The sequence below is a fragment of the Aythya ferina genome, assembly GCF_964211825.1.
Source record: "Aythya ferina genome assembly, chromosome: 15".
Taxonomy (NCBI): domain Eukaryota; kingdom Metazoa; phylum Chordata; class Aves; order Anseriformes; family Anatidae; genus Aythya; species Aythya ferina.
The window spans coordinates 15,719,371-15,742,305 of NC_140314.1; the positions used below are offsets into that span (position 1 = coordinate 15,719,371).

Below are 22,935 nucleotides of genomic sequence, written 5' to 3' on the forward strand. Positions count from 1 at the left end.
GAATCAAATAAATCTCGTGCTGCAGTCTCCCGCAGTATAGAAGTGCTGAGCCCGGCCATGACTGCCACAGCAAAGGAAAAGAAAGACATGCCAAGGGCCAGTCATTTCTCATTCAGCAAGGGCTGGTTTTCTCGGAGACCTGAGTCCTCTAAGTCCTGGTCATGGAACTGGGAACTGAGTGGGAGAAATAAAAATCTGGTAGGCAAGAAAGGACTTCAGTTTTAAAGGAATGCTTAGGTCCGTGTCTGCTGCCAAACAGAGATTCTCTGACTTGTTTTGCAACTTGACATGCCCCAATGGCACAATATGGACACAACAGCATGCTGCACTATGTTGCAGGATTGGGAATGACACCTACGCAATACAATTTGCTGTATGCAATCTACGCTTGGATGTAAATCACTTTTCTCTTTGAGGGTTGGGGCAGTTTGCTAGTTGCTCCCTAGCAGCAAAACAAAAATGTTCCTGTTCTTATTTTCTCCTAGAAATGCAGTAGTGGTTATTTTGGCTGGATTCCTAATTGATAAACTAAGAAATCACTGTAAGTCCTGAGGATTAATTATTTTATTTGTGCACTGAAGTGGTATTTCAGACTGTCCTTTCTGTGCAAAAGGATGATCCATTTTGGTAAGATAATAGAGGTATGGGAGAGGGGTCACAGCTTTGTGTGGTGAGTGCACAACTGTTAATTGAGCAGCTCCATGAATGCAACTGAGACCTTTTAATCTTTTGACCACTGACTTACCTCAATTTACAGAGCAATATAGTAAACATGCTTTTCTCTGGCATGCATATAACAGGGAATTATCTGTTTTTGATGGGACAAACTGATAAAGTAGTGTTTTGTTCTGTGTTCTGACATTTGTTCTAGCATGTGCCATTAACTAAGGCCCAGCAGTACCAGCAAATGCAGTTATGCTCTGTCTGTGTCACAAAAGTTAGCATCTTACAGGTGATGAGTAGATAGAGGCATAAAGAAAGAAATGTCTGTTGAGGTTTGTGAATTTTTTTTATCTGTTTCTTCCTAATTGGTGTATTTGTTTTCTCTCTTCTGACTGTGCTGGGATCATCAATCTTTGCCCTGGGCTCACATTTCAAGGGGTCACCATATCACCTACCAATGATGCTAACTGGAAGACTGCTCTTTGGCTCTGGGAATGGGTCACTTACTCGTAAGAAACTCACATTCTTAATTAAGCCTCACCAGAAGGTCATGATACATTTTTATTCTGCCTCCTAAACCCTAGATCTATCAGTCTTCTTCACCTGCTCTGCACCAGAAACTTATGCTGGTAACAGAAGAATACTCTTCCTTGAAGGATTACACAGATTTTGTATGTGCTGAAATGGTTGAAAGGTTCCCTTCTAACAAGTTTGTCCTTTTCCCAGAGGTGGGGACTGCCCTGTGACTGCTATGCCTTTGGGGTTATTTTTGCTTGCCTTATTTGAGCAATAAGTTCAACTCCCATGTCCCAGCATGATTTAGTACACTTTAAAATTGACAGCAAAGTTAACAAGTACTACTTCCATTTGGGATGCTCAGAGATCTCCTACTCCAGCTAAAGCACTAGCTTGAGAGGCTGTGTTCACTGCTTCTGGGCAGTGCTCTTGGTCTGTTCAAGAAAATATTTTTTTCTTTTCCAAGTTTTTCAGAATCGTATCACATCCTTCTGGTTCAAGGGGAAGGAACTAGTACTGGCATTTGGACTGACTCTGTCTTTCTCCTGTCTTGGAAGTGTCCTCAACTTCTTTACCCAGCAGTTTGAGTCATGGTATGGAATGCAGTGGACACTCTGGGGAGGTGAGTTTCTTTGGGGCTTTTTTTTTTTTTTTTCCAGACCTGAGGCTAGACTGTTTTGTCTAGTTATGAAAAGTACCTGAAAGAGATAGTGAAGTTAGCGGTAAGGGGAACATTGTTTTCCAGTTTTCTGTACTGTTTTCTGTCATTAGCATGACTATGTGATAGAATTGTATTTTCTTCATAGATGCCTGGAAATCCCCTCTAAAGCTGTGGTGTTAGCTTAACAGTTTTGTCTGCAGCTTTCTCCAAATACTTTAACATCTACAAGCACAGTTATTCAGTACTTATTGTACGTTTTCTCCCACTGAGTGAATGGAAACTTAAGAGTGAAACAAAATAAAAGGATCTAATGTGTTTGTTCTGTATTTTGGCTAGGAGAATACTGCTGGTTCTGTAGCATTTTGTGTATTGGTCTCGGTGAAAGCTGTCTTGCACATGGACTGAACTAAAACACAGGTTTAAATTACTGTAAGAAGCAGAATCTGCCTTACATATTTCTTAGTGAATCTCTTCTAGGGCCTATATCTTTAGAAAATTTCAGTTCCTGTCCTCTCTTCTGTGCAGTGAGATGAGATCTGTCTGTAGGGGAAAGGATGATCTATTTCACACTTCAGTTAAGTAGTGTGACTTAGGTACTCTGTTATGCTGGAATGGTGGTTATGAAGACCTGCCTCAGGATGTGCTTTTTGGACTCAGGGTTTATAGGAAATTGTAATTTCCCAAACAACGAAGCAATATGGGCCATCCTTGATGAAAAAGGGGGTGCATATGTGAGATAAATCTCTTCAAGAAACTGAACCCCTTGTTGCTCTCTTCTGCTGTTGCCAGCTCTCAGAGAGAAGTTGACAGGCATGGCTTGTTGCATCCCATACTGACACCATTAGTTTCGTGCTCAGGCAGCATTTGCAAGCACAGCACAGCGACTTCAGTAGCTCCTACAAGGATAGACACACCAGACAGTGTGTATGCATCACAGATATTGCTTTGACTCTTTGGAAAACAAAACAAATATCGATCTTTCTGATAGAAGATGCCCATTGCTAAATTTGCTTCTGGCATTTCCAGTGTAACCTGACTCACTTCTCTGGAGCTGAGCGTGCTATCAGGTCAAATTGCCGTGTTAACTGCACTTGGTCAAAGAAGTGAAGACATACAACCTGGCCTCCAGTACCTCTTCCTTCTCATGGGGCCATTGAAGTTTCTGAGTGTCTGGATTGTTTTAACCTTGGGCTCGTTATGCACAGACCTGTTGCAGTTTAGGCCACGTTATGACCATAGTCCAACAAAGTGTCTGTCTTTAGAGATGGGTAGGGCCTTAGTGTTACAGGCCTCAGGCAATTCTGGAACAGGGAAACTTAGGGGAAAAAGGCCTTGAGAACTGTCTGAGAGGATGATAAGAGGTAATGGTCTTACTATGAGACTGCAGTATTAATGTTGAGAGAAGCCAGGAATACGAGTCACAGAGAATTCTGTGTATTACATGCAGCTGATGCCGTCATTCAGCTCTCTACACTGAGGAATTTCTAACATTGACTGTGTCTGTTCCAGGTACTCTGCTCTATGTGCTTGGTTTTGTTTCAGCACTCACAGTCAGCGTGCTAGATAAAGTGGGTATGAAACAACTTGGCTTGGATGGGTTATCCAGCAAGAACCCAAAGTGGTAGGTTGCGCACAGACAGCTTGTTCATTTCAATCTTTGAAAGGCTGGGCTGTGTGACCACTGCTTTTGCAGTGCAGGGAAGCCTGCAGTGGTAAGAGCTGGTCCTGACCAGAAGAGGGCATCATTAAATCTTGCATAGTACTTCACGTGTATCTGGGGATACGGTATCTGCAAACCACGAGGCAAACGCAGGTTTTCTGTTTAGAGCATATGTATTTATCCTGGGTAAGGATCAGGGGAAAGGTGAACAAAGCCTTCGTGGTGGGGGTCTGTTACAGACTGCCAAACCAGGATGAGGAGACAGATGGGGCATTCGACAAGCAGCTGGCAGAAATCGCACAATTGCCAGCGCTTGTTCTCATGGGGAACTTCAACTGCCCAGACACGTACTGGAAATACAGTGCTGCCCTGAGGAAGCAGCCGAGGAGGTTCCTGGAGTGTGTGGAAGACAGTTTCCTGACTCAGCTGTTAGGGAACCTACTGGGGGGTGCCCCACCAGACCTGCTGTACATGAACAGAGAAGGACTGGTGGGAGGTGTGGTGGTTGGGAGCTGTCTGGTGCAGAGCGATCATGATTATGATATACATCTGTATCATGATATATATCATGACTAAGATATATGTCTATTCTTGGTGAAGTCATGAGGGGGGTCAGTAAAACTGCTACCTTGGACTTCCAGAAGGCAGAGTTTGAACTTTTTGGACACTTCATAGGGAGCATCCCTTGGGTGTCAGTCCTAAAGGGCAGAGGGGTCCAGAAAGGCTGGATGCTCCTCAAGAAGGAAGTCTTCAAGGCACAGGACCAGGGTGTCCCTATGTGCCATAAGATGTACTAGCAGGGAAGAAAACTGGCATGGCTGAATAGGGAGGGAATTTTTTGCCAAGTCTCTGGGAGAAAAAGAGAGTTTATGTCCAGTGAGGGAAGGGACAAGCAACCTGGGGAGAGAACAAGAAAGTTGCTAGTATATGCAGGGAAAAAAAATCAAAAATTAGACAGCTTCCTTCTCATTATGACATTCTTACTGATTTATATATGTCAGTGTTGTGACACCTTTTTAAACTATTTTTTTGCTGTGTTTCACCTAAGGTTTTGCAGTTTTGTTTTTCTTTTTAACTGAATAGGGTTTAAGGAGGTATTCTTTGCAAGCATAGCACATGCCAAATTTCTGTTAAAGGTGTGTGAGCTGTCTTTCAATTCCCTTTTACCTGCTGTACTCCTTTAGAAAAGGAGCAGCAGGTAATTCATGCAGCAAATTCATGCAGCAAGTAATTCATGAAATCAGACAGAAACTGCCAAATATTTTAGGGTTAGGCATGTTGTCTGTTCATTGGTCCCGTGATAGACACCTAATATTCAGCTCTCAAACCTATTCTTTCAGACCAGTTGTCTTCACAGCCAAAAGAATACAGGCTTTTACTTCAGGAAAAATAATGTGTATGAATTGTGCTGAAGTAGAAATACAACAAAGATAAACTTTTCTGCAAAGTAAGCTCTGGGGAATTTGCATTGTTTGTGGACCAATATGACTTGTCTTCTCTGTGTTTTTACTTCACGTGCATTAGGCAGTCTTAAAGTAACCCAAACCCCATTCTAGTGGCCTTAAGGAAAACCTTAAATAACAGTTTACCATTTGTTTTTTATTTTGTAAGGACCAAATACGTGTCAGAAATAAAATATTCTTCCCTGCTTCCCCTTCAGTTAGCATTTTTTCTCCCTTACTCCTGTGTTTATATTTACTCACAATCGTTATCACAAGTTGCATCACCAGCCACCACTGCTTGCTCAGCTGCTCCCTGCAGACTCACATCCTCAAGCTGCCCCAGTCTCTGCCCTTCCTGAAAACTGCATCTACATTTCCAGTGGGTGTCCTAGTAGACTCAGCGCTGCATTTGGTATCAGGCCAATTTGCTATGAACTTGCCACAAGAAGTTGAGAAGCCATTCTTTACAGGGATCCACATGTGAGCTTGTGCCAAGTTTTGCATTATGCATGCTGGAGTGTCAGGCCAAGAACTGAGAGGCAAGGATCAATAACATTTGAAGACAAGCTGCAGTATCCCAGCTGAAGTTTCCTCTGTGAGGTAGAGAGTATAAAGGAGAAATTTACCTACAAGAATGATACAGGGCACAAAACAATCAATAAACACTGAACAGTGCTTAGTATACAACCTACAGCATGTCACTATGGACACTAATATACTACATCTCACTACTTTACAGTATTAAATTAGGAAGCTTTTTAGACTATAAAACATAAAAGCAGTTGCTCAAGAAACGTTACTATGTTTAGACAGATTTCCAATTTTCAGCTGGAAGAGGGATCAAATTGACTCATATTTTCCTAGGGCTGAGAGATGTGATGATCAAAAGATGACTGCAAGTTAACCAGTTAGACTACTAAGATGGCTTTTGACTAATATAGCATATATATAATGTTGTGCTATCTGCAGCTATTTAAATACCTTTGTTTTACCACACATTTGATAATAATATTCATAATGATGAATAATTATGATAATGATCATGCAATTCATAATGATGACATACTGATAGTTAATTATAGGGGGAAAAAATGGAAGCTGTGTTCTCTCCAAATTAACACACAGCAAAATCTTTATCATGAAAAAGAGACTACAAAACAATCCTATCGCACATGAGTGGGCTGGGTTGTTTTTATGACCTGCCTTCACAGATTGCAGCTGCCTGGGGGAAAACCACAAACACCGAGTGAGCGTGTAGACAACATCACTTGAACATTTGATAGCTGCAGCTGTTGATAACTGAAATGAAAAGTTTGGTGGTTTTCATGGACAGTTTATGGTAGAATGTTTCTTACTCCCTCACTATTTGACCATTCAGGAAAGGATATTTATAATGACAGGAATGTTTACAAAAACAGCAAAGAACTCCTGAAGATATTTAAAATATATTTTTTTTCAAGTTTTAGCCCATTCCCTTGACTTACGCTTCCATAAGAAGGGGTAAGTCAATCCATTTTGCCATACCTTTGATACTGTCATTATTTTTCACATCAAGCATTAATCTGTTTCAGTTTCTTCAAATATCCTGCATTGAAAAGTGAGGCTAACACAGTCAGAAAATGTTGAGTGCTCTGAACCACTGCCATCTTTGATTTTCAAATCAGGTCAGCTGTTGTTGAGTGCTGATGATTTGTGGCAGTTGTCAGCTCCATGGTTAATGCCTCTTTAATTTTATGGCTTAAAAGAGAATTGTTACAAATCTAGGCAAAAAGCTTTCCACCGGAAGATCAGAAAATGAGTTACAGATAGATCACCTGACATGACAGTTGTGTGATCGGCTAAGTGGTGAGCTCAGACAACCAGGCACAGAGGGAGGAAGAACCCTGCAGCAGCATGCAGGTATTTGGGATTTATACCACAAATTCAGAATAGGAGAAATTTTAGAGAATTGTGACAATGAGCAGTTTAACAGAAAAGTGATTAAGTAATAAGCTAATTCTATGATTACTGAGAGACAATAATTACTTCAAGTGGCATCTCTTACATGAAATGTCTTTATCTTTCCATCATCAGACTCCAGAGGCATCTTTGTGTTGTAAATGAGGGATAAAAGAAGCCATTTAGCTCTTACTTTGAGATGAAAAGAGATTTGCTGGTGATGTAAATCCCACTTCCTTCATCTCTCTTGTCAGATTGGTAAACAGCAATATATATTATAATGTGATATTACATAATAATAATAATAAACTAGGGAAGGATTGTTCATTCGATTGATGGCCTTTCAGAAAAAACGCATTTCAGTTCTATTATCTACCATGCACAGACACGTATTGCTCTCCTAGTCCATAGGGAGGTAGGTTTTTCTGTGAGCTAAGCATTCATTCAAATATGTCACTGGATAATGAAATGATGACCATTATTTAAAAGATAACCATCTCAATAAGGTGACTGCCCAGAAGGTGACATTTAAAGTATATTTTGGGGAAACAAACAAACAAACAAACAAAAAAAAACACCTTGAGGTCTTCTGAGTAACTGGAGTGCTATCTTCAGAATAAGCTCCATTCTCCTCACTTCCTAGGCCGTCTATTCTATGTAGATCCCAAACTGCACAGAGGTCATGTCTGTGTTTCAACTTTACATCCTGCAAAGAGCTCTGTTCATTATCAGTGGATTCTTTGTCATAGCTAAGATTAAACTGGCAAAAATAACTTTACATCCCTAGAGCTGAGGTTACTATTTCTTTTGGAAAAAGGCTGGCTCTGGTTGTATGACTAGACTGGGCAGCTAGATTCTTCCAAGTCACTCTTGTAAATTTAAAATCTTCCCAGCCAGAAACAAACAAACAAACAACAACAAAACTGGATTTTTTTGCTAGAACTATTAGGTGAAAGAAAACGGAAGAGAATATGATGGAGAAATCAGCACAAACCTCTGGTGTCGTAGCATCTAGAGAATTCTCTGTTCTCCTATAACCAGAAGGTTGTAGTAGAAACTGTGTTTATTGTCCATGTAACAAGGTGCTATTACCTGTATTTATGATCAATGCAATAAATGGCTTTAGAATATTTGTGCTTGTTTCATTTTAGCTATCAATCCCATGAACATTTTCACTCCCACACCAGGAAGAGACAAATACATTCTCCCAGCAACATTTCTTAATGTACGGTTACTTGTTCAAATCTAGACACGAGTAACGACACATTCTTTGTCTGCATCTGTGCCCTCATTCTTTCTTAAAAATCTCTGCATATAAAATATTGTGTACACATTACCATGAGTCCTCTGAAAATTAACAATGGCAAGTCATGTCTGGCCAAAAAGGTGTTTCCACAGGCTAGCAAGCCTGCCACTCAGAATCACAGAATCACAGAATCACAGAATTTTCTAGGTTGGAAGAGACCTCAAGGTCATCGAGTCCAACCTCCAACCTAACGCTAACAGCCCTCCACTAAACCATATCCCTAAGCTCTACATCTAAACGTCTTTTGAAGACTTCCAAGGATGGTGACTCCACCACTTCCCTGGGCAGCCTGTTCCAGTGCCTCACAACCCTTTCAGTGAAGAAGTTCTTCCTAACATCTAGCCTAAAACTCCCCTGGCTCAACTTAAACCCATTCCCCCTCGTCCTGTCACCAGGCACGTGGGAGAACAGGCCAACCCCCACCTCGCTACAGCCTCCCTTGAGGTACCTAAAAAGAGCGATAAGGTCGCCCCTGAGCCTCCTCTTCTCCAGGCTGAACAAGCCCAGCTCCCTCAGCCGCTCCTCGTAGGACTTGTTCTCCAGGCCCCTCACCAGCTTCGTCGCCCTTCTCTGCACCCGCTCAAGCACCTCGATGTCCTTCTTGTAGCGAGGGGCCCAAAACTGAACACAGTACTCGAGGTGCGGCCTCACCAGAGCTGAGTACAGGGGGACGATCACCTCCCTAGCCCTGCTGGTCACGCTGTTCCTAATACAAGCCAGGATGCCGTTGGCCTTCTTGGCCACCTGAGCACACTGCTGGCTCATATTCAGCCGACTATCCACCATCACTCCCAGGTCCTTCTCTGCCTGGCAGCTTTCCAACCATTCCTCTCCCAGCCTGTAGCTCTGCTTGGGGTTATTGCGCCCCAGGTGCAGGACCCGGCACTTGGCCTTGTTAAACTTCATGCAGTTGACCTCAGCCCATCGGTCCAGCCTATCCAGATCCTCCTGCAGAGCTTTCCTACCCTCAAGCAGATCGACACACGCACCTAACTTGGTGTCATCTGCGAACTTACTGAGGGTGCACTCGATGCCCTCGTCCAGATCATCGATGAAGATATTAAAGAGGACCGGCCCCAGCACCGAGCCCTGGGGGACGCCACTAGTGACTGGCCTCCAACTGGACTTGGCTCCATTCACCACGACTCTTTGGGCCCGGCTATCCAGCCAGTTTCTAACCCAACGAAGCGTGCGCCAGTCCAAGCCAAGAGCAGCCAGTTTCTTGAGGAGAATGCTGTGGGAGACGGTGTCAAAAGCCTTGCTGAAGTCAAGGTAGACCACATCCACAGCCTTTCCCTCATCCACCCAGCGCGTCACTCTGTCATAGAAGGAGATCAGGTTCGTCAGGCATGACCTGCCTTTCATAAAGCCATGCTGACTGGGCCTGATCGCCTGCTTCCCCTTCAAGTGCTGCATGATGACTCTCAGGAGGATCTGCTCCATGAGCTTTCCTGGCACTGAGGTCAAACTGACAGGCCTGTAGTTTCCTGGGTCTGCCCTCCGGCCCTTCTTGTAGATGGGCGTCACGTTTGCTAGCCGCCAGTCGATTGGGACCTCCCCCGATAGCCAGGACTGTTGATAAATGATGGACAGTGGCTTGGCCAGCTCCTCTGCCAGTTCTCTCAGTACCCTTGGGTGGATCCCATCTGGCCCCATCGACTTGTGCACATCTAAGTGCCGTAGTAGGTCACCAACCAGTTCTTCATGGATAATGAGGGCCACATCCTGCTCCCCATCCCCTTCCACCAGCTCAGGGTACTGAGTATCCAGAGAACATCTGGTATTGCCGCTAAAGACTGAGGCAAAGAAGGCATTGAGCACCTCCGCCTTTTCCTCATCTCTTGTAACTAAGTTTCCCCCCGCATCCAGTAAAGGATGGAGATTCTCCTTAGTCCTCCTTTTTGTGTTGATGTATTTATAGAAACGTTTTTTGTTATCTTTAACGGCAGTAGCCAGATTGAGCTCCAGATGAGCTTTGGCCTTCCTAATTTTGTCCCTGCACAGCCTCGCTACTTCTTTAAAGTCCTCCTTAGTGGCCTGCCCACTTTTCCAAAGCTTGCCACTCTTGCAAGCCAGCCAGATTTAAATATTTGATGATCAGATATTGCATTAATCCTCCCAATCAATTCTTTTTGATTGACCTGCAGATGCTTCTTACACCAAACAGCAATTAGCTACACTTGCTAGGAAATGAATAAGGCAGAACTTACTGACCTGTTCCATTAGAGGCACGTTGAAGCTATAAAAGGGGTAGACTGCATTGAAATAAATTGGCTTTTGGCTTTTATAAAGTGTTTTCTTTATACCCTTCATCTTGGTGGCTTTTTTTTTTTTTCCCTAGAAGTAAATGAAAAGGAAACTTTTACAGAGTTGAAATAGGCAGAACTCTGCCTTGGGAGGTAGTGGGCAGGTCTAAATTCCACATATAAAGAAGAACATCTAAGAGATGTTTGCTTGCAGATCTGGCATGTGTAAACCACACAGTGGATGCATGCAAAAGCAGGCACAGGTTTTGGATTTGGCCTTGGAATAAGTTACAATACAACCACATAGAGTATGCGTGGGCTGATGTACTATAAAAAAAGTGACAGTCAGAAAAGTGTCTTAAGTCACCTTTTGAAGTTAAAATACTTTCATCCAAATATCCCTCCTCCTCTGACTGGGATTCCTAGCCCTTCCTCTCTCCTTTCTTCCTTCCTTCTCTCCCTCCCTTCCTCCCTTCTAGAGCCAAATCTCTCTCTTAATAGCAAATCTCTCAGTTACTAGCTGAAGGGGCAAGACGCTTGAGTTGAATATGAGAGCTTTCAGCTGAGGTGATTCCCAGGGAAGATGAGACTATTCTTCAGCCTTTCTCTCTTGGCTGTGCCTGTTAGCTCAAATAGACTCTACAAGTCATCTGAAGAGTTTCTTGAGTACAGGACTCCTCTCATCCAGAAGATTCCCCTCATCAATAGATGATACTGTAATTCACATCTGGATTAACAAAAAAAATACATTATTTTTAGCAAATGGGAATGCATCAACAAAGAGCTCCAGGACTGAAGAACACAGATATCCGCAAGGGATGTAGATGCCAGATGTAGGTTCAAATCCATTCAGACAGAAAAACAGATCAAATCCCACTTCTCCTATATCTTCGGTGAGGTGTCGAGTTTTATGACAGCTTCCATTGCAGAGAATAGTTCCCAAGATATTATTTTGCTCTCACTGAAGCCGACAACAAAATTTGTCTCCTACTGGGATCCCAGCAAGGCTCATAATGCATTCAACAGCTAAAGAAAAAAAACTGTGAGAATAGCAAAGTTAATAGATAAGAAAAATGCTAGGGTGGAGACCACTGTTATGGGCACAATGGATGTAAGTTTAACTGTGACATTAGCACAGCTTTCCTTTGGGCCCAGAGTTTTATATTCCACATTTGACACTTAGATCATGATGCAAATACTTGTGTCTAAACAATAGAAGGGATTTATTATGTGATGACTCAAAGGGCATCAAAAATTGGTTTGAAAGAGAGTCAGATTTCTGGATTGCAGAAGTAGAGAAGTGATCTATACAAGGATAAAAACCTCTCCTTACACAGCAACAGGATTGATCTGGCTTATTATACAACCCAGTAAACAGTGGTGCTGCTGTTTTTGTAACTGCAGCTCGCCCTTATGAAAGAAGATTGTTTATAGTTTTCCACAATGTTTGCAGGCTGTTTTTATGGCACTTCATATTTCTTAACTGCAGAATGGAACAGAGACTGGGAAAAAAATGTGTTTTATTTCAAAATGTTGTACAATAAAGACTATTGTAGTGTCCTTTGGGTTAAGTCCAGGACCATGGTGACAACTGATGTCAGATCTATCTTCTTGCAAGGAGATGAGTGGGATGAGCTGATAAAGGTGAATGCACTTAAATAAGGTTGCACAGTCCTCAGACTGTTTTTATAGATCAGATGCCTGATAAAAAGGCTGATATTAGTTTATTGGGGTTGAAAATGCATGGTGACATTAGTAGTCATGTTCTCCTGTAACTGCATACTTGTCCTTTTAAACTGGTGCTGCGTTCACCTTGGAAGAAATCCCTCAAATCGTAGAAAGAAAGGTTCCAGTATAGTAACCCATTTAAACTTACACATCAGTACATTGTTAAATGCATCAGATACTGCACTGAGAAATGCAGGAAACTGCCACTTTCTGTATTTTTTTTATCAGCAGAAAAATTCCTATAAGGTTCAGTAATATGTCAACTGTCCTTGATGCAAATAATTCAATATAGTTTCTGCAAGTCTGTGCAAGGTAAGACTCCAAACTCAGACAAAAAGCTTAGGGAATAACAAAACTGAGTGAAAAGCTTTCATCTAATTTTGAATCTTCATCAGAAGATCAAATATGAAGATGTTCAGAAATACTGGGGGGGGGGGGGGGGGGGGGGAATGGAGGGGATGGGATGACACAAGTCCAAATCTGTACAAATTTGGCAGAAAAAAGGATTTTGTGTTTGTATCACACTAGAGTATGGAACGTGTAGTAAAAAAGACAAGAATGGGCACATACAAAATATCTTTGTTGCTCAAAATGATTCCTTTTTTTGCTTATGACGAGCTTCAAAGAGATGGATATTGTGTTGCAGAAATGTCACATCCTTGTTGTTTTCTTAGGGGATATTGCATTTTTTTCAATGCCAACATCATGGCAGCTGACAGGAAAAAGGCCAAGATAAGGATGCTTTCATCAAGGAATTTTCTATACTTGCTCTCCTTCCACCAGTCATATTACCTCAGAAAAAATATATTCAGTGGGATAGTATAAGAAATTCCCAGATAGCTTGTTTGAATTAAATTATATTTTTAAAGGGAAATTTCTTTAATACTTCCTACTAGTTTGTCAAAATGTTTCCATTTCATCCATTTCTCACACTTACAGCCACATAGCTGTCTTCATGCTTTTAACTCCTTTCCATTAATCTGTAAATATCTGCTGAGAATCTGGAAAAGATTGCACGGTAAGTCTATAGATAGCCACTCCTCTACGATAATATTCAAGAACAATAATCACATACGCATGCATACGTGGTTTTAAGGTATGATGTATTAATGACAGAGACAGCTTTGAAAAGTGTCTTATATTCTTAAGCCTCTTGAAAAGAGGGAAAATACATGTGAAGCAGAAACATTTACTAGCTCTGATTTTTTCAGAATGACACTGTATTCAGTCAGGTATGGAATAAGACAATATCAGAATTATTTCTGTTTCAGTTTAAATAAATGGGAGCGTTCTTACCAGCAGAATCAATGTCACATAATAAGCACTAAAGAAAGAAGAGGGCTCCTGTTCTTCTCTAGGCTTTCAGTAGGTATCAGAGATGTGTCTGGGTGATCAGAGCAATGCAGTACTCCTCTTGGTTCTTTTTTTTTTTTTTTTTTTTCCTCCTATTAAGAACAGAAGCCTTGTGTTTTTCCATTAACCCTCCACATGTAGCCTCAAATTCTGGACTGACAAACTAGAATTTGCTTTAACAGGATGCACTTGTTAATCATACAAGTCTTTGTATGTGTTGCAATTTTTAGCCCAGACTCATAAGTGTTTCGGTCGCCTTGGGTCTGTATACATGAGAGAAATAAAATCTTAAGGCAGACACAGAAGGAAGCACTCACTGAAGTAACTACAGTGAGCAATAGGGTGATTCCACACTCTGACATTAAATCTGCTCCTATTCCACCAATGCTACCCTTCAACAGCCTCTGGCAATCCCATCTCAGTAATAGGTTCAGACAGCTAAGCTTAATTATTATTATTAGGTTGTGAATGTCTTAAATTCTGCATTATGGCATACATGTTTTATGCCAGATAAAATGCTCCATTTGGTGCAATCTGTATTTTTCAATTCAATTCATTTTTTGTTTGAGCTGATTCAAAGTGAAATTATTTTCAATTTTTCACTGTGGCCATGCAATCGAAAAAAACAGTCCTTCAGACTTACCACTCTGTTGCCAGGTACCAAATTGCTCAGTCATGACCTACAGACTCAGTTATTCTTTTGAAGAAATTAGCCAGAGTCTCAGATATCACTTGTTTGAAGCTATTCATGATCTATACGTATTGAAAAGAACAAAAACTAGATATTATTTATATTTTCAAGTTCAGAATTATTTTTGCAGGTGTTTTTGTAGCAAAGGAAAACGTGCTGACAAAAATGATTTGCAAAAGAAGCTATTTAAACTTGACAGCATGTAGCCACCCCAGCAAAACCTGTTCTTTAAAACTGGGAATCAGCAGACACATTGCACGGTCCCAAGTTGTAGCATTAACTCTCCTAATTTTCCTTGATTTGGTAAAGCTGGTCAATCTATGTCTTAGCTTTTCATACCATCATGTGGAAGAAGTCATAAAGAAGAATCTTTCAGTTCAAATAGCAGAAGAGTTTGCATCAGCCAGCTCTCTGATTTCATTTGATTTACTCCACATTATCTGAGGAACTCCCTCTCCTCAAGTCCCATGCCACAAACTGATGCTTTTCTTCCATCTTCTCAAACTGCATGCATTTCTCTACTTGTTAAGTACTGTGTTGTTTCTTGAGCAGATTTATGGCAGCCAGTTGTTTGCCACAGGCAGTGAAAGAATTGGTACATTCTCTGTGGAGCAGATAGAGAGCCAGACAGAGCACAGAAGTGATGTGCCTTTGATAAGGCAGCTTCACAGCTTTGATGTTTCCCCTCACTCCTTTTCTCTTGTTAGTTAACTCCAAGCCTACTTTTTCGATGGAACATGAAAAACGCTCTTGCACTGGAGCAGCCTCAGCATTGCTTTTGGGCTCAGTTTACCTTTATGACCAATCTCCCACTATCTTCTGAAAAGCAGGATGAAACTCCAGTGTTTAACTCCTGTCTGAGCTTTGCTTTGCAGTGATGAAGCCAGCAGAGGTGTTGTGAGGTCTAATTACTTGCCAGTTGTCAAGGGTTCAAGGATTTGGTAGAGAGACTGTTTTACATACCTAGTTTTAAAGCCAACATGGCTTCAAAGAGGCCTGCCTGAGGTCTTTCTGGAAGCATTGTCAGGCATTACATTCTCCCTCCATTTAGGCATCTTGCTGAATGTTACAAATCAGATTGGTTTTCCTCCCAAACAACCTTCAAAATCTTTGCTATTCCTTTCCCTCACTCACTGATGCAGCCCTCCTGTCATTTGTTTCAGAGGGAAGCCAGGGAGTCACATAGGACCAGACTGACAAATTCATTTAGCATTGCTGCAGAGGTCAGCCAGGAGTGACAAGACCCTCTCAAGCGCTAAAGATGCTGTAAGAGAAGACAAAGCTTTCCTCATCTGAACACAATAAAGAAGACAGATATATTTGATTAATGACCAATAAACACACTGGGTTTATAAAATGCAGATATCCACAAGGGAAGCTGAACCTACATTTTCTAGTTTAAAGAAAGTTTGGTATTTTAAAACAGGTCTGTTAAGCAGGGGAAGGAAACTTGTGTTTAACAGCACTGACACATGAAGGCAGTCACCAGAACAGGGAAATGTGCCTTTACAGTGACTGAAGAAAAATACTCTCCACAGGTATGAGTGTCGTCATTTAGATATGAACACGTATTCTAGGAAGAGCAGCTAAGTTAATACTCTTCAGCCTTAAAAGGTCCCATTTTTTTGCTAGATAAATACAACTAAAACCTATGTAGTGTATAAATTACATGGTACTTCACCTGTTTTTAGACCAGTACTCTGGATCTTTGCATAACTGCATGCCAGGAGATATTCCAGCACAAAATAAGCCACCAGCAGCTCATCTCTTCTGAAATACCTGATAGTAAGTGTGCAGAATGACCACGGGTGAACTGGTGCCAGCTTACAGCATGTGTTAGCAACACTGATGGAAAATCCCATGTCAACGACTTGGCTGCAATGATACAAGTCAGAAAGAACAATCAGTAAGCTTACATCATTTGATACAAACAGTCCTTCGAAATGGAATGTCTTGCCTGGTAGTTCAGGTGTAATTCTGTGGTTATCTTGAGACATATCACAGATTAATGCAGAGCAAAGCAAGACTGGCCTGTGAAGGAACTTCCACACTAATAATGAGAGCAGAAGGACCTGTCACTTGTGTGAAGTTACCCTCTCAGAAGTTAGGTAGGATCTTGGTAGCATTTCAAATACAGTTTATGTTGGAACAGATGGAAAGCAGCAGTGGGGAGATGAAAAGGACCTAAACTGGGTGGTTAAGAGTGCTTTAACTCAAGTCACATCTTAATTTGCAAATGCTTTTCAAATGTTGAGCCCTTCAGTCATAACAAGCTCTTGTGGAACACAGGGGTCTTTTATTTTCTCCATTACACAAGGAGAAAAGTGGAAACGTGGTGAGCTTACACAAGCTCCAGGCAGGTAACATGGAAAGAAAACATTTCGTGTTGTGCCTATGGAACTCAGATCTATCAGTGGGAGCTTCAAGCACCAGTCCGTCATGTGTATCTCAGAAGATTTGATTCCCCAGGGATTATACAAATGAATTACACAATGAAGTCTAAAAGCATTCATAATATTGAAGGAAAGACCCTTTGCTGACTGGCATGGTAGAAACATGCTGTGTGCCAGCCCAGCTTTGTACCTCTCTTGAAATCAGTGTCAGGGTTGTTTATAGCTGAGTTGTGGAAAGCTGGAACAGCAAGTGGAAGATGCTGAAAAAAAACAAGTTTGCTGAGATCCCAAGCCTGGGACAATTTTCCAGAGGCTGGGACTGATCTGAGACACAGCCACAACCACTGATTACAATTGCTGTGTTCCTTACTTAAGCACAAACGTGTTACAGGGCTCCACGTGCGTGAGTTCAGCTTTAGTGCTCTACCATTCCTTCTCAGTGGAAGCAAAGTGCTCTCTACAAATGTCTGGTCAGAAGAGTTAAGGAAATTAATTAATTAATTAAAGAAACATACTCCAATACATAAAGGAACAGATGATCTCATGTAACTATCCAGACACAGGTATTTTAAAGGTCTGGTTTCTCATGTTGCTCTATATATCAGTGTTTTTCAGTGCCTGTTCTGCAGGCCTTCGGGATATTAGGGGTTATTTCTTAAGTTAACAGAGAAAAGTAAGATATTGCCAGCTGTGAAAATGCACCGCCCCGAGGCCAACAGCTCAGTGGTCTTCCACTCACAAAAACTGTAAAGCTGCAAGGCCAGGATGTTTTCATTTCTGCCGATTGTGCACCCTATGTTCAAGCCTTCTATGGTCAACATCCCGGTAACAGCTGAACATTTACTCTGCTGCTATTGCACACCATGTTCCTGCCTTCTAAAAGATTTAAAAGCTCACTAGTAGAGGGTGAATTTTAAGAAACACACCTATCTTTTGGCTCTATTCTTGACTGAGAAACTGCTTGTATTAGTTTCCCTCATGGGCTCCACTTAAGTAAACACAATTAAGGCTAAATGCATTCTCTACTGTATAATCGTCAGCAGAAATTGCCTTTTGCTTTTAGTTTTGTCTTTGGGTGTATTCTGTTTTAGACACAAGCCATCCCTTGCTAATTAGATGCTGCACCTCAAAACCTGTGTTTGAGTGGTGGACAGGATTGCATGCTCAAAATGACAGCACAATGTCATTACCCAAAAAAATATGCCAAAAGATTTTAAATCCTGTTCTAAACTTAAGCCAGAAAGGATGTACTGCTAGCTGGCACACCCAGCTGGCTCAGAAGGAGCATAGGATGGTGGCACAGGGTTCCCAGCAACACAGAAAACAATCTTAGCATTTTCAGTTTTCTTCTTCATTGGACTTGTTTTGATAGTCATGGCATAAGACTTTGTCAGGAGTACATGTAGAAGGTCTAAATCAACACTCCCTGGCTTTATCCTGAAAGTGACTTTTGCTCTCAGATAATGCCAACAGGACAGTGCTGATAAACCACCCTTCCAGATTAACTTGGAAGGGCAGTTTGTGTGTGTGTTTGAGGATGTGTTGTTTAGTTTTGCTATATGTTCTGCACAAGGTGTGTTGCAGGGAGGGACACACGCTATGAACACAGCTCCTTCCAACAGATCTTGCTACAGCCTCTCCTTATGAGAGGATGAGAGGGAGGATCTAACTCCAAACTCCCCAGCTCCAGATCCCTTGTGTGCACACTTTCTCACAGAATTACTGAAATACCAAGAAACACTGTCCTAAGCCCTAAAAAGGGAGACCTTACAGTGGGTTGTTGGGATGTACAAGGTCACTGCTCATTTTCTCTTTCCCTCTTTTTGCCCTCCATGCTCTGCTTTACCCTGACAAAGCCCCATGCTGCGCCCCAATGCAAGAACGCTGCTTGTTAAGAGCAAACAGCAAGCTGACAAGATCAAGCAGAACGTGGCTGATCACCCCATGCAAAAGTGTTCATGAAGTAACATCTGGGTCTTTCTCTGTTGTCATTCATGTAATTTGGGTTTTGTCAATTCTGCTGATGAATACTGTTACAACAATCCAGAGACAGGTTGTGATGGCAGATGGGAAAGTCTCACTCAGCTGACAGAGAAAAAAAAATTAAAAAGTAATAATTGTGAGCTTCTCAATGCACTGGCCTATCTGACTGCTGTGAGAAACTATTAGCCATTTTACCATAAGCCATTGAGAACAGCACTCAAACAACAGCAGAGCAAGAGAAATACTTCTATTTGCTCTGCAGAAAAAGCTACGTATTTCACAGCAATGCCACTGACAGTTCTCCTTATCATTATCATTCACTTTAACCTTTCCTAAGAAATAAAATGAATTGGATGTCAGGGACAAATGGGTCTGACAAAAAAAAAAAAAAAAAAAGTATTTCTTGCCTAATGTCTTTGTTGTTGCCTAAATCCTACCAGACAGAGGTACCAGGAAACAGCTGTGTTATAATATGTTGCTGTGACCACTATTTTTGCACAAGCCCATGTGAGAGCAATGCAAAGCATTTCCAAAGGTACCTAACCTCACTTACTTTTGCTTTATTATTATTTATTGAGAAGAAGGACTCCCTCCAATCTAGGCTGCTTGAAAGAATCATGCTGTGTTCGAGTTAACCTCTCTCTGATCAGTCACTTGCATGAATTCCCTCTCTTCCAGAAGTGAGACCATTTGGTTAAGAACACCAGTATTTCTTTTGATCCTTCAGTCTGAAATATCTGACAAACAAACAGAGAACCTCAGGTACAGCAACAAAGTTCCTGTAAAAACAGTGCACAGTGAAAGACCAGAAAGATCTGGGAATGAAGGAGGCTGGTTGTTTTCTGGCAGTAAGGAGGGGCTTGGTGCCACAGTGTCACAGTAACAGTGCTGCGACCCAGTGCTCCTGCTTTCAGTCCTTAAAGGAGGACTCCTCAGGTCAGAAGCATGTTACCTTTGAAGAAAGGCAAACAAAGGACAGACGTCTTTTACCAAGAACCGATTTTGCCACTTCTCTCCTCACAATCCTAATTTGCACATAGATGCAAAGCAGGCAGTACAGGTATTCTTGATTAACTTTCCGCACAGAAAATACTGCTCTCTGGAATGGTCTCTAAGTTAAAAAATATTGATGATTTAGCACCTAGTTTCCAGGTGAAGTAGGAGGCAGGTATGTACATACTGGGGAGACATAAGTCTTTCCTTTCTGACAGACCAGGGATCACAAAGAGGACTGAAGGCAGATGTTGGGAGTGGGACTGGGCTGCTCGGTAGTGACTCAAAGCCACTGAATCTGTCTCAGGACTCTGGTTCATCTCATATCACTCCTAATCAAGTAACAGCTTCAGCCTCCTGCACAGCACAACCTGCTCCAGCTGACTCATGTCAAAGTTTCACCCCAAAGCAGTTCTCCGTATCTTCTTCTTTTTTTTTTTTTTCATACTAACATGACTCCAAACCACTTAAAAATAAAGATTACATTACAGAGTTTAAGAGATTTCAAAACTAAGGTAAACTAAGTAACTGAAATACTCCATTCATCTCCAACATACCCCTGTGCTGCCACAACGATGGCTCCATCTCTCTAATGCTGCCGCCTAACAACGCTCACGCAAACCAATTAGTTTCAGTTCCACTTTGTTGGCAATATTTTCATCTGCTGGGGCTGACATTTGAACAACCTTTTAGAGAAAATAACTTTTTTTTTTTTTTGTCTTCTCTTTCTGTTTCTATACATGCATACAAATGCACACGTTCACACAGCCTGCCAGAACGATCCCCAGTCTCTGTACTTATTGGCCTAAGTAGTCTGGTGGATTTTTAAGGATGCGTGATTTCTGGTCCTTGGGGGATGGTTTTCAACTATTTCACTGTCACCAGACACAGGAACATTTAATGGATCTCTGAGTAAACCAGAGCAGTTCACCATGCACGTGTGTAACATGCTAGCTACCAACGATGATGCACTATGCACAGCTAAGTCCTTGTGTTTTCATAGCAAAGGAAAGTGGATCAGTCTGGTTTTCATTTGGCCACAGTGATCACATCTACCATCCTCTCCGGGCTATGTGCCTACTTTTTCATGTCACAGTGCCTGCAGAATGAGGACTGCATTAGAAAGGGTGGAATTTCAGCAGTTAAATAGGATTGAAACCTGAAATAGCAGAAAATTGTTTTAAACTACTCCACTGAGCAGAAATGACTTATAAATGCGGAAGGGACATACACCAACATGAGGATGTGTTTTCACAGCCTGACAGGAGAACATTAAGCAAGTTCTACAGTACAGTAAGTACCTTAACAACCATCCTACTTACAGCTGATTTGGGGATAATTCCCTCGCTGATCTCCTGTACTACTTCTGCACACATTTAACTCTGCGAGTCATCCTTGGCACAGTTCTAGGCACAGACTAATAAATATTTGAACGTTGCTGGACAGTGCTTTAGGGGAATTGTTTCAGGCAGAAGACCCTTCCTTTACAGTAAGCTATCACCTCTTCTGTTTCCATCAAGAAAAGCACTGAATATAAAGTAGATGGGATCATTTTGATTAGTAAGGACTTGATACCTCAGCTGGTGCTCAGGAATAGGGTCATTCAGCTGTGAGTGGGCTCTGGGATCAAATCCAAAAATAACTTGAAAGGTACCTAAATTATAACAAACTAGATTATGAAGGACTGTAGGTTCTGGCCTCAACTTTAGCTAGAGGGAAAAATAAACAAAGAAACAAAAAACCAATCTCATCCCTAGGCAGATCTTTGAATGTTCTATTTTGAACTCAGTGATGGAAAGGATTCATAGCTTTCAAATGGTAGTCTTCACGTAGCATACAGCAGGAAGAAATACTGGACTAAAGACTATTTGTAATTGACCACTAAAGGACATTGCTCTTTCTCCTCATATTTTTGATGGAATTGACAGTAAAACATCTAAGTAGATAGCTTTTTTTAAAAAATGTTATTTATTTACTTATTTATTTATTGTAATTATATTTCTGGTAAGTTATTCCATAAAATCACTAAGGAGATATCTCAGGATAGCAAATGTGAATATATTTAAACCCAAAGCTTCTGACAGTGAGAAAGAGACTTGATGTGTGTGTGTATTTGTCCTGTCACTCGCTGAATCAGAAAGCGCTGGACCAACGCAGACTGCAGGTGGCAGCATCCAGTAACCCAGCTGCAGCGTGAGCTGAGTCCAGGCTAAAGTCAACACAGGGTTTTCCTGGGTTTGACTCTGTGTCCTGTACCACTACAGCTTGGTTTCCGTACAGTTTCCGTTCATTTTCCGTTCTGATACAATATAGAGTCCAATAATTATTGTATCATTAATCTATATTTTAGTCTTCAACTGTGTTCCTCACTCAGTCAAATCTCCCAAATGGGATAAACATGCAAAAATTCTTCCATTTTTCTCCAATTAGTATTTTTCCTACTCAATTTAGGACTGTCGGACTTTACTGTTGTCACTCCGTTGTCTTGCTCAGAAGAAACTTTCTGCTTCCATTTTTCTTAACACAAAATCTCCTTGCCATAATAGTCATCTGCGCTACAGCCACTGTCTGTTCTTGCTGCAAGCACATTCCCAGTCAGTGTAGTACTCCACTCTGGGAGTAATGTTAATTATTGGCCCAGTTAATTAGGAGACTCACTATTACCCCTGGCAGCATCCCCCATCAGTGTGGGCATGGGGCCCTGCAGCACCCACCTGGCTCCTCCCGGCTTCACGGACCCGAAGCTCTTCCTGAGAAACAGCAGCTGTGGGACACTGCCATATTTCTGCCTTTGAAGTCCCTTTTTTTTTCCTGTTGTACCTGATATGTTCGCATTGGCCTTCTTTGTATGGAGGATCCCGTGCAGGGGACACAAACACCTGTAGCAAGATTCCTCACTGAACTCAGAACTAGTCTGCAGCCTTGACTCAGCACAGTCTGCAAAAGAGCGGGTGTTTTGGGCCTGTTTAAAGCATACTCAATTTCCTTTCCATATTGCTCAGTTTTCTAATTAAAACAGAGAGTTCTAGGAACAAGTTAGATGTTTACTCCTCTGACTGTGCCAAAGTTAGTAATTAGACAACAATTCAGTCGTCCAATCACATACGCCTCCCTACATCAGAAATATCTCTGGCCTCCAACCTGGCTCTAGCGATGAGCTACTTCCAGCATCTCAGTCTTCACCACTGAAGTTAATTAGTTGGCTGTAGATCTTTATAAATAAATTTCTAAAATGCCACTGAGGTCTAAAGGTCCACTCCTGCTTCTTCTGAGATCAGTGTGCTGTCTCTAAGGCAGTTTTCTCACGTATCACAGACAAATTCTTTAGATTCCCATTGTCTTCCTGAAAAGAAAGAACACCA

At 41.6% G+C, this 22,935-nt stretch overlaps 1 protein-coding gene and 1 long non-coding RNA gene across 3 annotated transcripts in view; one reads left to right on the forward strand and one right to left on the reverse strand.

Annotated features, from left to right (window-relative positions):
• Positions 1–229: 229 nt before the first annotated feature.
• Positions 230–4,287, forward strand: LOC311445180 (lysosomal dipeptide transporter MFSD1-like; the record flags this gene model as incomplete). The annotated part of the gene is given in 7 exon segments (XM_084537011.1): positions 230–303; positions 305–394; positions 486–541; positions 1,029–1,172; positions 1,646–1,801; positions 3,350–3,461; positions 4,176–4,287. Coding segments are annotated over 7 exon segments (744 nt in total).
• A 791-nt stretch (positions 4,288–5,078) lies between these two features.
• LOC311444992 overlaps positions 5,079–22,935 on the reverse strand; it is a 39,034-nt gene continuing 21,177 nt past the window's right edge. Inside the window, exons 2-4 of one of the 2 annotated variants that reach the window (XR_014698156.1) lie at positions 15,984–16,079; positions 7,459–7,586; positions 5,079–5,535 (exon numbers count right to left, since the gene is read on the reverse strand). This is a non-coding gene — a long non-coding RNA (uncharacterized lncRNA). Of the gene's footprint in view, positions 5,536–7,458; positions 7,587–15,888; positions 16,080–22,287; positions 22,917–22,935 lie in introns of those variants that run through there. The other variant, XR_014698157.1, reaches the window with a different exon arrangement.